The sequence below is a fragment of the Falco punctatus genome (genome assembly GCF_963210335.1).
Source record: "Falco punctatus genome assembly, chromosome: 7".
Lineage (NCBI taxonomy): Eukaryota > Metazoa > Chordata > Aves > Falconiformes > Falconidae > Falco > Falco punctatus.
In genome coordinates, this window is record NC_137587.1 from 43,765,067 (window position 1) to 43,779,117 (window position 14,051).

Below are 14,051 nucleotides of genomic sequence, written 5' to 3' on the forward strand. Positions count from 1 at the left end.
AATTTGCAGTAACTGATAAATTGAAGAAGGCCTTATTTGTTGTTCTTGCCTAAAAAAAGTCTTTGAATGTTTTCTCTGTCAACAGATAGCAAGCGTTCAGCATCTGTTGAGGTGTGACTGGTCAGCTGAGTCATGGTTTTTTTTCTGGTTCCTGTTGGTAGCATGGGACAAAAATGTCTGTAAGAGCACAAGAGTACTCCTGATGCACATGTCAGTACTACAACATGTATGTGAACTCTCAGTTCACCACTTGTTTTCTTTTTTCCTTTGCAATTTAGACAGCCACTGTTTGTAAGCCTTTTAGCTACCTAATCATTCAAATATCATCCAAAACCAAGAACAAAATGTTTGTGACTATTGTTGAACCAAAGTCATTTCACAAATTGAACATACCCAACATTTACTTTATTATTCCCACTCTTCTCATACTTTCCTCTTTACAGGTCCAATTTTAGCAGCTCTGGCCTGGGGAACCTTTTCTCAGCCACAAGTGTCAGTGATCAACATCTACCCTGTCTTAAAAATGCAGTAATATCTAGTCTGTCTTTCTTGCCAAGCATCATAAAGTGCATCACTGCTTTCTGTTATTCCATCTACTAGGCAACCACACATCATCTGCATTTATTGCTATGGAGAGGGAGGGGTGACGTGACAAATGCTTTATGCAGGCTGGGTGGGAAGTGCAGCTGAGGATTTTGCGCAAGCACCAGAAGTGCAGAACCGTCTGTCTCTCTTTTGGAGACACAAGTGAAGATCAAAATATTTTATTTTTGTTGTTTTCCTTGGGAAGAAAAGTAAATCTTTTTAACTCTCTGCCAATCCTCCAAACCAGGAAACTTCGAGAGACTCCAAAAGGAAATAAAGGCAAGTTTAGAGATATTTAACAACTACTGTTAGCAACTGTAAGCTGCCAAAGATTGATATTCCTTCTACCAGACAGGTTGGATATAATGAAAACACAGGGTAATAAGATAGGAAACTGTTATCTAGTCAGTATAAACTGTTAGCTAAATCAATAAATTACAGACTTGGGAACTTCTGTAGGTTGGAATATTGCTGAATTACTTCTCTAGAGAACCACCTCCAATTTTAAAGTTCATTTACTTTTAAAAGATATTGGGAAGGAGTCTGCATGGAGAATGGAGCTACTTCATATATAACAGAAAGAAGTTAAAAGACAGGAAAGAAAAATTTGGGATAGTGGAAGTGCTGAGCAGTATCTACCTTTCTTACACTGTGCTTTTCCCAGAATGAGTGCAAAAGTCACAACTTACAGAAGTGATTTGTGATTTTGGGATGCTTATTGGAATTACCTTACAGTATCTCATTTTCAGAAAGTACTGAATAAAACTGAAAGATTAAACTCCCATAACAAGTGTCACAATGAACATCCAGGGTCACTAGCCATTGTCCATGACCTCAGCCTTGTTGTTGCCAGGAAGTACGAGATCACTTCAAATTTCCCACCCACTTTCCAGCTGGAAGATTATATGGTGAAAAGAGCCGTAGTGAATGAAATAGTTCTTTGCTGCCAACTTGATTTTAACTATACAACATGTTCTAACCTTTAGAAAATTTATCTAGATTTAAAAATACTAGCGTGGGGGAGCATGGCAGGGGAAAATGTATTCTTTAGCTTACTAAGGGACAAAAGAAATTTGCCCCAAGTGATGAACAGATGTGAAAATGACAATAATACACATGGGCTCTCGGAACAAAGGGATCACCCAAACAAAGAATATTCTGTTGCTCCAGTAGCTTAATACTGTAATCCTTATGTGAAGCTTTGATTACAGATTAATGTGATACCAATGAGGCCTTCATCACTTGTGGTATTGATGTAAGGTTAAGTGACATGCTCAGTCATGGCAAATCTCTGGCAAGACTGAAGCTGACACCATGTTTCCTGACTTTCTGTGATTTCACATATTTCCAGGTAACAGCTTTTGGCTTTGTCTTAGCCAAAAGGCTGTGAAAGGAAGGTGAGAGTGGAAGGACCACCAGGAGAAGGGAGGAATGATTTACACCCAGCTGGGGATGGGGGGATGAAAATGGGAAATGTGTGACCTCTTGCTCTCCAGGTGTCACAATCAAATCTTTTCCTTGTGTGGAGTGGAGGTTTCCAGATCACAGCTTACACTCAGATGAAGTTTTCATGCAACTGAAAATCCCCTCATTGTGTCTGCAAGTGTGGAGAAATTGCTCTAGGTCATCATGACCTGCCACCCTGAACACCAGCAATCCAACTTTAAGATTAGTAAAACTGGTATCCAATTTGAAATATTTTGCAAAAACCTTGTGTTTCCACAATTTTTATTCCCAGTCCTCTGCATGCATCCAATATCCATTAAGACTCCACACGGGGGTGTTCCCAAAACCAAGTCATGGGCAATCAGGAGATACAGGTTCAGTCCCTGAAGCAGGAGGTGAAGAGCGGGCGGAAGAGTCAGACTGAGCACTTGCATCCACCACCAATGCTCCTTCCAGTCTTCCTTCTGCTTGTTAGCCCAGTGGTGGTTCACAGCATCCACGCTGTGCTGAGGAAAAGCTGAATCAGGATTCCCATTGAGACTTGCAGCTCCTCACATCTGGAGTATTTCCACCCTCTTGACTCTAAGGATGAAGACCGTCTCTTTCTCCTCCCATCATGGCTAGCAAAGTGCACAGTGTGGCTCTGACCTGGCGCTGGGGCAGTAGCTGTTTATTTAAGACAGAAGTTTTCTGAATTATGCTTGTGAATGCATACAGTATCAGAAATTTCTATTACCTTTGGAAGAATAACTTTTTTGTCTTCCCTTCCACTGCAAGAAACCAGTGTACATCTGACTGAATTATTTGACCTGAAATACTACATGTTGAGGAAGTATGGCTACCTGCTTGCAATGTCCATATCCTCTTCCCTTTGTGTCCATCTGCTCTGGGCCAGGTTGGAGGGTCCACACAGGGACTGGTGGGTCTCTGATCTGACCTGGCAAAGTCTTTCCTCATTCCTTCACTGAGGCAGCTCTTGTAAAACTTAGAAACTCATCATTCTGGTTGTGTCAAAACAGATGTGTGAACTGGGGTTGGAGGACAAGCCCAACAAAAGTGAACACTGTTTGAAGCTGGATCCAACCTCTTCAGCCAGCTGCCTCCAGATGTCAAGAGTGACTGGCTTTGTTTTATGTGGCAGATATGAGGAACTACAAGCTGGTGTAATTGTGAATTTCCATATGGCAAAGCTCCTTGTTTGAAAAGGGCATCAAAAGGAAAAGATAACAAAATTCAGAACCATGTGGAAGGAAAATGAACAACTATTTAGAGCACATCTCTCTTCAGGGGAGTAGCTGGGCTAAGCCCCAGTCTTGCACCAGCTGAGGATTTTCTCCCAGATCTCACCACCTTGCAGCCAGCTCCTTACCACCTCCAGTGCTCTCCAAGCAGCTTTGTTTGCTATCTTCCCTACACCTTTTTGCAAGTATTGTGGTTATTTTCCTCTTTTTCAGCATTACATAGTAGTGCCCTGCTCTGGGCTGAAAAGGATCTTGATGCAAATGTGAAGCTAGAAGTTTTGAGACATCATGGATGCTGACTGAAAGCTGAATCAAAAGAATAAAGAAATGTAAGACAGAAGAGCTTAACCACACCATAAAACTCACTTTCCATCACCCTCTAATAGCTGAACTTTTCCTTTGGCCTCTCCCAGAAATCTGTGTTATTAAGTCCGTCAGAATGGTCACCAAAGGTCCAGATAACCCAGGATTTTTTTCTCAAAAAGGGAGGGAGCCTGCCAGAGAAGCAAGAAGAGGAAGACAGGTATGCAGTGGCAATCTCCCAGCCTCCAGAGATCTAAAGCCCTCTGAGGTACAGTCCTCTGCCTGCCTATGACCAGTCACCTGCCTTTAAGAGATGCCCAATCCTTTCTTTCGGTGACTCTCTCAGCAGAGAAAAATTCTCCACAGAGCCCAAGGCCAATATCTTCATCTTCATTACTGCTAGTTCCCTGCCAAGGGATTCCCATTAGTTGGCTGAATATTATCATAGAATCATAGAACCATTTAGGTTGGAAATGACCTTTAAGATCATTGAGTCTCAACATAAATCTAACACTGCCAAGCCCACCACTAAACCATGTCCCTAAGCACCACATCTACACATCTTTTAAATACCTCCAGGGATGGTGACTCAATGACTTAACTGGACAGCCTGTTCCATAGTCTTCATAACCACTGTGAGGGGTCTTACTGTTGCTGCCAGCACTCCAGGGCAGTATTCATCTCCTGACTTGCATCACTGAAGTGGAAACTCGCCTGAGTAAGGGCAATTTTTGCAGGGTGTTTATAAAGAGCATAGCACATGATAATGCACAGATGCAAGGTATTGTGGCTTCTGGTTTCAAGCCCTGGACTGAAGGGATCTAAACAGTCCCTGTTGGGCAACACTAGTGATTTCACTGAGGCATGCTTTTGGCTAGCTAGGCATTTGCTTCTTTTGACCTGACTGTGTAGCAGGACTTCAGGATGTTTTTTCTGGAGATGTCTTCTTATTCTAAACAGAGTTTCATCTGCATCCACAAAAAGCCTCACCAGTGGAAAGTATCTGAGGCAGTGACACAGGCTGGTGCCCTAGGGAGTGTTATGCAAACCTCCCAGGGAGCACTGAGTGCAGCCATGGCACTGGCAGGCTTTGAAGGAAACCAGTGCACAGTTTCATCCACCGGAGAGGAAGGTCACCCCGACAGTAGACCTCTACATCCTCCTGTTCCAGGAGCTCCTCCCACTGCCAGGTAGCCATGCCTCTGCTCCTTTCCAGAGCCACAGTGTCTCAGCCAGGGGAAATTTGTACAGAGCCTGAAGAGAGATGGGGAGCTCTGTAAATCCTCCAGCCTGGACTGTTTCTGTTGATCAGTGGCAGTATGTGTTGTATGTCCTGATATCAACATGATGAATGTTGTGCTGACTTCTACATTGTGTGTGCCTGTGTACTGAATATTGTCTGCTGGAAAGTAAATAACAGCAGATGAGCAAATGGGGCTGTGATGACATTTCAGTGTCCATAATGTTTCCATCCACAAAATGCAGTAGTTATGCATCATTTTAACGGTAGGACTAGATAAGCAGTCAGCTATCCATATCCGGAAAATCAGAAGGGAAAGCAATATTAGAGGAAATAGATAGGCAGTGGGTTTTCAAGGGCAGTGAGTCACCCTTGCCACAAATAAGGCTCAGAATGCAGAATACTAATAATTAGGGAACATAATTCAAAAGTTCAGCTCTTTCCTCCATTCCCAAATTATCTTTTATGCCCTGGGGATATTTCGGAATTACAATGTCTGCATTGGAAGGCAGACATGAATTAAAAACACTGCTGGGAAGAAATGACCAAACAGTAGAGAAAAATAAAGTTGATCTGTAAAGCTTCTTTTTCCTGAAACTCAGGTGGCTCCTGCAGAGAAAACTGGCATGATGATGGTCAACCAACAGAATAAACACACCCGAGGGAAGGACAAAGCCAGTGGCCACTGACTTCAGCACTTGCAGGAAACATGAGCACCCGCTTTTTCCCTTTCCCCATGATACTCATTCCCCTGAGCTTGCTTGGTTCTGGTGCCGTTCAGTGAATGAGCCCCTCTCTCCTCCTGGGCAGTGGGTGAAATAAGGAGGAAGGCATGTGCTTCCCATTTGGGTATGTTATCTCTCTCCCAGAAGTGGGATCCCTTCTGCTTTTCTGGAGCTGCCTTGGATTGGAAGCAAAGAGGGTTTTGACCCAGAAGCATGCTAGGTCTTACCCTAGCCAAAATTCTGAACTGTCTGGAGCTGAAATTTCCAAGGAGCAGATCTGGATAAAGAATACAGATTCCACTTTGAATCTCAGTGCTATGGCTTCCCAAAGACTGGAAGCAGAGATAGATGGACAGACTGTGTCTTCACTTATGAGGATTTCTAGGTAAGAAATCTCTTTGCACTTTCAACATCCCTGAGCATGACATAGTTAACACATAGTCATAAAAGCTCTGAATCACAGAGATGTTTAGGCCTGTGCTGGGTAAAGACTAATCCCTTTTTGAACTGGAATAAGCCTTAAACTGGTTAACGTGAGCTCTTGTGAAACTGCAAGGCTGCAGTGTCATGCCTGTTCATTTCTCTTCTTCCCTTGGCTGCTGAGCTCTGATTGCAGCAACCTGACTTCCAACGCTGACAAATGTCATTGCTGACACTGCTGTGGTGGGTGCACACCATCATTATAATCTGTATGCATTTAGCCATCCCAGCATGATAAGAGAATGATTAGGAGAATAGTTAGAGAGTAAATTAAAAACTCCCAGCAGTTTCCTGTATGAAGGTACTAACTTGCAGGCATATTTTTTCACAGCATTACTGAAAAATGCCATTAGTTATACCTGTGAATACATGTTAGATTTAAACCCCTGGTGAGAATTTTTATTAACATACAAATATGTTAGGGCTCTTATGCTGCTTAAAATGTAATTAACCATCTTCTGAAGATTAAGGGTGCATAATCATAGAAGAACTGCACTCTTGTGCATTTAATTCTTCTAATCTGCTTTATGTTGATGTTAGTGTGGAAGAATAATTGCTAGTTTGCCTTAATAGTGTGAGTTTGTGCTGTAGGAAGAAATTGTTATGTATTTCTAAACTTCACATTTGGTAGGTTTGCACTGATGGAAGATGATGAAGTACACTGGGAGATTAGAAAAAACTTGCTTCTTTTATTCTTCTTCTGCTGTCACAAATGCCCTGCAGTGATAACTCTGTGTTTCAGACAGCTTCATTCAGCGCAAAAAAAAAAAAATAAAATAAAAAAAACAACGAGGGACAGGCACACCCAGTGAACAGCAAAGATAAGAGCAATAAACTTCAAGTAATCTCTTTAAGTACTAATTTAAACGTGACGTGTCAACCAAGTCATGTGGGGATCCAACAAGATTTTTTGAGAAGCTGGTAGACCAACCAACACAAGGCAGAGATATTTTTTATTTGGTAGGTTGTAGTTTGGGAGCCAACTTTGTGAAATGCACTGTAAAAAAATAAATTAATGATTTTACATTGTCATTGGAACATGCTATTGGAGTAGTCTATCCTCCGAGGGCTGTCACTGTCTCCATGCAGTGTCAACCAGGATTATTTGAATACAGGTTAAAACCTTCAGGGACACAAAGTACTGCTCTGTAGGGTATTTCCTTCCTAGCAAGGTGATCTATAAAACCATTAGGTAACTCAGACAGCTTCACGGAAATAATCTTTTTTTTCCTCCATCTCTCTTCTCGTATTAATTCTTGCAAACTTAGGGGAAGTAAAGGAAGAACAGTGAAGACTGTGGGTTAAAGACATTTGCTGATAGTCACAACTGCATGACTACCCACTGAAGATGTGCAATAAGTCTGCAGCCTGTCTCCAGGGCAGTCAGTGGGGCAGGAACTCCCACGGAAAACAAGGACCGAAGTACACATGCCACTTCTGCTTTTGTGGAAGAGACAAGAGGGGATGGAAACTGGCTGGTGCTCCATGAAGACCACCACAGCAGGGAGTTTCCTCCTCACTTGAAGTGAGCTGGGGGTCTGCAAGGTCCTAGAGAAAAAGCAGCTTTAGCAATTTTAGCAACCGCAGAACAACTATAAAATAATTATCTATCTTTTCTTTTGAAAGTAATTTATTTTAGGAGGTTCCCTTAGCACTTAAGTTTTCTGACCAACGATACCTTGCAGTAGATTGCTGTAGTCAAATGGACCCCATTCTAGGGGAGACTGGTGACAGTGTGACCATAGGGAGCAGCAACACACAGCCTGAGAAGGACTCCTTGGCTGCTTTGTGCTTGTTCTCATTATTTCCAAGTGAACGCACAGGCTTGTTGTGAAAACAGTCACTTGTTTTCATTACAGCTTCCTTTTGGCAGGTGTGACAGGCAGCACAGTGGGTTGCTCTGGGCCCTTTGCCACACTGAGTTCTTGGGGCAAGGCTGCTTTCTCTAATTCCCTGTAGAGAGGTGGCTGCCACGCTCCTTGGGGACACCTGTGCTCAGGGACCAGTGTGCACGATGTCAGGGAAACCCTTTCCACAGAGAGCATGTTCTGGTCTGGGACAGCCTGAGCCGTGGAGACTTGGCTTGATACCTGCAGTGACATGAAGACTCAAATGAGGTCAAATGCCACCAATCAGGAAAGTTTCCTGAAGCAGAGCAGTGACAGGGCCGTATTTTCATCTGTAACTTCTTGATTCTTGAGCAACTTCTCCCCAGGTCCACGTTTTCTTTCCCTGGGATTTGCAATTAGGGGTCACTATCCCTTCTAATGCGGCAATACCCTTTCGCCACGGGACACGGCCTGGATTTCCCCCTGTAGCTGAATGTCAATAGCTTTTCAGGAACTGGGGAGGCCCCTTATGAGAGTGTAATTCGTTGCGGGTTGACTGCAGCGCCCCCACCGCCCGCCCAGCCCCAGCGCCCCACACCGCACTTGGGACGGGCGCAACGCGGCGCTCTCGGCTCCCGTTCCGCCAATGTAACGTTCCGGCCCGGGACAGCCCGAGTCAGGGAGATCCGGTGCGACAATCACAGGGAGGTGCAGACGCAAATGAGCTCAACTGCCGCAAATTAGGAATGTTTATGGGGGCAGAGTGTTGATAAGAAAAGTGCGACAAAAAGGAGAAGGAAGTCCAGGAAAGTTAAATTTTAGAATCCTACAGAAATTGCACGAGAGTGCTCAGTTCCCTAAGGACTTTATTGAGCAGGTGGAATACGTATGCCCAAGCCAATAGAAAGGGCACCAGACGCCCATTCGCGGCACTGCTGGTGACACTGGCCTCTGCCTACTCCAGGCTCACAAAAGCGTCTGAGTTGCCTCGCTGCACTGCCAAGACCAGCTCAATGGTGAGGGGTCTCTCGAGGACGTTGGTCAGCTTGATCTTGCAGAAGCGTGATGAGGGCAGCACCGTGAGCCTGCATTTGTCCAACCCAGGCACAACAACGCCGGCTATCATCATCAACTGCTGGAGCCAGAAGGCAGTCTTCCGCACGTCGAGGTATGAGCCAGTGCAGAAGGTTTCTAGGAGGCTGGCTTCCTGCCTGTTCATCAGCAGGTCCTCAGGCTGGTGGAGGAAGCAGAGCATGCCCTGCATCTCATACTCCTGTGTGCACATGCACTCCAGTTCCACACGCAGGCAGGAGTTCCTCACCGGCATGTCCCTTTTGGTGCCCAGCTCGAGGTGGAAGGAGTGCCCGGGGGGCGGCTCGAGGGGCACAAACAAGCGATAGACAAGATGGGCATCGTCGCCTTCTGGGAAGGTGCCGTCCTCCATAGCTGACTGCAGCCGCGGCACGAAGCCATTGCCAGAGAGCATTTGGCAAACACAGAGAAGGTTGTCCACCAGCTCTTTCACCACAATGGGTATTTGCCTGCTCGACGGGTACTTATACAGAAATCTGTCCGTATCTAATGGCTCCTCCTCCTCCTGCAGGCTTCCGGAGATGCCATGCTTGCTGCTGCTTCCCGTCTCACGGCTCATTTTCCAGAAGAGCCAGCAGAGACAAAAGAGCAGGACCAGGCCTTGAGCAAAGTCCCAGGACAGGCACTGCTGGAAGTCAGTGGAGAGCATGGCTCCCCTGACCACCTCGCTCAGCTGCTGGGTCCTCTGCTCCATCATCCGAGGCATCTCCTGGAGCAGCTGCCCTGTGCAAGTGGCATCTGGATGACGCCCGGCACAATCAAGGACAACACTGCAGCCAGCGCTATGGAGCGTGCAGGAGAGGGTAGAGGAGGGGGCTCAGTGGGGCTGGGCGGGGGCAGTGGGGTCAGGAGCAACAGGGATCTGGGGGCAGGCAGGAGAGGGGGCGAGGGAGCTGGGAGGCGGCAAGACCGGTGCCCAGCCCTGGTGCTGGCAGAGCTATGGCCTGCCCTGCCCTGCTCAGCATTCCTCTGAGCACCAGGCCCTCTGCACAGGGTCAGACCCCTTCCCTGAGGGCCCGCGTTTCTGCCCGGGCCCTTATCCAGCCTAGTCTCCTCGCTGCATGTGCACTCCCCGCTGGCCCAGGCCGTACTGGGGCAGCACTGCCTGCTGCCCCGCCTCACACCCTCCACCACACCCCATTGTGACTCACCTGTTATGTCACATGTGCCAGAGCGCAGCATCATGTGCGCCAGGGCACATCACAGGGGTGCTCTCGCCTCTGCCCTTTTTTTCTGTTTCAGGTGCACAAGCAGGTGATAGGCAAGGTCTTCTCCATGGGCATCCTCTCCCTCTCCCTTCACCTCCACCTCCCCTTCTCCCTCTGTCTCCCCTTGCTGCCTCCCTTTCCCCTCGCCTCCCCTCCCCTCTCTCTACTCCAGGATTCAGTCTTGGTACCTCCTTGTATTCCTCCTGGGCAGGGATCAAACCTGGGTACATGTTTCTGTATGGGTGGATCCAAAGGTTTCTCTAGGTTCTCCACAAGCAAATAAAGGTATCAAGTATTTCAGAGAGACTTAAACAGTATTTTTACAGCTGGTTGGCTGTCGCAGCGCTATCAAAACTAGCCAGCTGCAACAAGGCTTTTACCATCCCATGCCAGGTTAACTTCAATAAGTGGGTCCCGTGCCTTGCCCCGGCGCGGCCAACAATCCCCCACATGGTTTGAGAGTTCATCTACTGTCCGTGCTGTTTCTTCAGCCTCTTCAGGCCAGTACTTGGAAGTCTAGGAAAGGAGGAAACCTAGCGAGCAACAGGGATAGAGCTGCAAGAGACAGTCACCAGCATGGACCCGGTGGCGGCGGCCCGCCAGTCCCTAGTTCCGTAGCCCGTCGGTGGTGGAGTCCCCGGATCGCCTCAGTGCCCGGGGCCGCGGTCTTTTATAGAGCGTCCGGGAGCGCGTTTCCCTGACAGCGGCACTTGCGGTTCTGAGGGGCGCACGCGGCAGCCGCGTTGGCGCGCTGAGGCTGAGGCGGGCTGGGGCAGGGGCGGGCAGGGGCAGGGTCGTGTCTGGAGATGGCCTCCAAAAGGAGGCACCCACTTCTGGACCCCCGCCGATGCCTGCTTCCGCGTGGCTGTTTGCTCCTTGTCTGGCCCACAGCTCCCGGGCTCGGTTAAATGGCCGGGCAGCCTTACACCGAGCCCGGCAGGGCTGTGAAGGAGCTCTGAGACGGTCAGCTCGCAGAATGGCCTTCCACGGAGCGCACCCAGCTTCTCCCCGCCGGTGCGGACTGGAAGTCGCAGCAGCGACTGCCTGGGAGAGTGGCGGTGGGGGAAAGCCTTGCTTCCTGAGTCAAAATCCAGCAAGGCAGCAGTGCAGAAGTTCCCGTGGGTTTTCCATCGGTCCCTTGAGGCCAGGATGTTGCACTAAGGCCGTGTTGCATTTCTAGTCTTTGGGCAGCTGTCCTTTACAAACATGCAGGGAAATACCAAAGGTGGTCAAAGCATGAATAATTGTGTTTCAGACGTCTGATGTTTTGTCGCAGGCTGGTATTCCCCACTGCCGGCTTCCGAGGAGCACTTTTTCCAGTAGTAGTGGGGCCTGCATCTCTGTCACGGCAGGTGCCAGCAGCACTGGTGCAGAGGGCTGAAGGGCGCTGTCAGACCAGAGCAGGCTTCAGCCAGATGCTCATCACGGCTGGAATCTAGCCTTTTCAGAGAGACATCTAAAAGTTAAATTTTAGAATCCTACAGAAAATACACCAGAGTGCTCAATTCCCTAAGGACTTTATTGAGTAGGGTGGAATATGTATGCCCAAGCCAACAGAAAGGGCACCAGATGCCCATTCGCGGCACTGCTGGTGACACTGGCCTCTGCCTACTCCAGGCTCACAAAAGCGTCTGAGTTGCCTCGCTGCACTGCCAAGACCAGCTCAATGGTGAGGGGTCTCTCGAGGACGTTGGTCAGCTTGATCTTGCAGAAGCGTGATGAGGGCAGCACCGTGAGCCTCCATTTGTCCAACCGAGGCACAACAACGCCGGCTATCATCATCAACTGCTGGAGCCAGAAGGCAGTCTTCCGCACGTCGAGGTATGAGCCAGTGCAGAAGGTTTCTAGGAGGCTGGCTTCCTGCCTGTTCATCAGCAGGTCCTCAGGCTGGTGGAGGAAGCAGAGCATGCCCTGCATCTCATACTCCTGTGTGCACATGCACTCCAGTTCCACACGCAGGCAGGAGTTCCTCACCGGCATGTCCCTTTCGGTGCCCAGCTCGAGGTGGAAGGAGTGCCCGGGGGGCGGCTCGAGGGGCACAATCAAGCGATAGACAAGATGGGCATCCTCGCCTTCTAGGAAGGTGCCGTCCTCGATAGCTGACTGCAGCTGCGGCACGAAGCCATCGCCAGAGAGCATTTGGCAAACACAGAGAAGGTTGTCCACCAGCTCTTTCACCACAATGGGTATTTTCCTGCTCGACGGGTACTCGTACAGAAATCTGTCCGTATATAATGGCTCCTCCTCCTCTTCCTCCTTCTCCTCCTGCAGGCTTCCGGAGATGCCATGCTTGCTGCTGCTTCCCGTCTCACGGCTCATTTTCCAGAAGAGCCAGCAGAGACAAAAGAGCAGGACCAGGCCTTGAGCAAAGTCCCAGGACAGGCACTGCTGGAAGTCAGTGGAGAGCATGGCTCCCCTGACCACCTCGCTCAGCTGCTGGCTCCAGTGCTCCATCATCTGAGGCATCTCCTGGAGCAGCTGCCCTGTGCAAGTGGCATCTGGATGACGCCCAGCACAATCAAGGACAACACTGCAGCCAGAGCTATGGAGCGTGCAGGAGAGGGTAGAGGAGGGGGCTCAGTGGGGCTGGGCGGGGGCAGTGGGGTCAGGAGCAACAGGGATCTGGGGGCAGGCAGGAGAGGGGGCGAGGGAGCTGGGAGGCGGCAAGACCGGTGCCCAGCCCTGGTGCTGGCAGAGCTATGGCCTGCCCTGCCCTGCTCAGCATTCCTCTGAGCACCAGGCCCTCTGCACAGGGTCAGACCCCTTCCCTGAGGGCCCGCGTTTCTGCCCGGGCCCTTATCCAGCCTAGTCTCCTCACTGCATGTGCACTCCCCGCTGGCCCAGGCCGTACTGGGGCAGCACTGCCTGCTGCCCCGCCTCACACCCTCCACCACACCCCATTGTGACTCACCTGTTATGTCACATGTGCCAGAGCGCAGCATCATGTGCGCCAGGGCACATCACAGGGGTGCTCTCGCCTCTGCCCTTTTTTTCTGTTTCAGGTGCACAAGCAGGTGATAGGCAAGGTCTTCTCCATGGGCATCCTCTCCCTCCCCCTCTCCCTCCCCCTCCCCTTCTCCCTCTGTCTCCCCTTGCTGCCTCCCTTTCCCCTCGCCTCCCCTCCCCTCTCTCTACTCCAGGATTCAGTCTTGGTACCTCCTTGTATTCCTCCTGGGCAGGGATCAAACCTGGGTACATGTTTCTGTATGGGTGAATCCAAAGGTTTCTTAGGTGTTCCACAAGCAAATAAAGGTATCAAGTATTTCAGAGAGACTTAAACAGTATTTTTACAGCTGGTTGGCTGTCGCAGCACTATCAAAACTAGCCAGCTGCAACAAGGCTTTTACCATCCCATGCCAGGTTAACTTCAATAAGTAGGTCCCGTGCCTTTCCCCGGCGCGGCCAACAATCCCCCACATGGTTTGAGAGTTCATCTACTGTCTGTGCTGTTTCTTCAGCCTCTTCAGGCCAGTACTTGGAAGTCTAGGAAAGGAGGAAACCTAGCGAGCAACAGGGATAGAGCTGCAAGAGACAGTCACCAGCACGGACCCAGCGGCGGCGGCCCGCCAGTCCCTAGTTCCGTAGCCTGTCGGTGGTGGAGTCCCCGGATCGCCTCAGTGCCCAGGGCCGCGGTCTTTTATAGAGCGTCCGGGAGCGCGTTTCCCTGACAGCGGCACTTGCGGTTCTGAGGGGCGCACGCGGCAGCCGCGTTGGCGCGCTGAGGCTGAGGCGGGCTGGGGCAGGGGCGGGCAGGGGCAGGGTCGTGTCTGGAGATGGCCTCCAAAAGGAGGCACCCACTTCTGGACCCCCGCCGATGCCTGCTTCCGCGTGGCTGTTTGCTCCTTGTCTGGCCCACAGCTCCCGGGCTCGGTTAAATGGCCGGGCAGCCTTACACCGAGCCC

The 14,051-nt window shown here is 49.5% G+C and overlaps 2 protein-coding genes across 2 annotated transcripts; both read right to left on the reverse strand.

Moving 5' to 3' along the window:
• Window positions 1-8,662: 8,662 nt before the first annotated feature.
• LOC308067142 (inositol 1,4,5-trisphosphate receptor-interacting protein-like 1) lies at window positions 8,663-9,647 on the reverse strand (the record flags this gene model as incomplete). Its single annotated transcript, XM_080395474.1, has 1 exon — window positions 8,663-9,647. One exon carries the CDS (start codon window positions 9,645-9,647, stop codon window positions 8,805-8,807), a length of 843 nt encoding a protein of 280 aa, XP_080251600.1. The 3' UTR covers window positions 8,663-8,804.
• A 2,110-nt stretch (window positions 9,648-11,757) lies between these two features.
• Window positions 11,758-14,051, reverse strand: LOC308067140 (inositol 1,4,5-trisphosphate receptor-interacting protein-like 1; the record flags this gene model as incomplete). Its single annotated transcript, XM_080395472.1, has 1 exon — window positions 11,758-14,051. Exon 1 carries the CDS (start codon window positions 12,613-12,615, stop codon window positions 11,758-11,760), a length of 858 nt encoding a protein of 285 aa, XP_080251598.1. The 5' UTR covers window positions 12,616-14,051.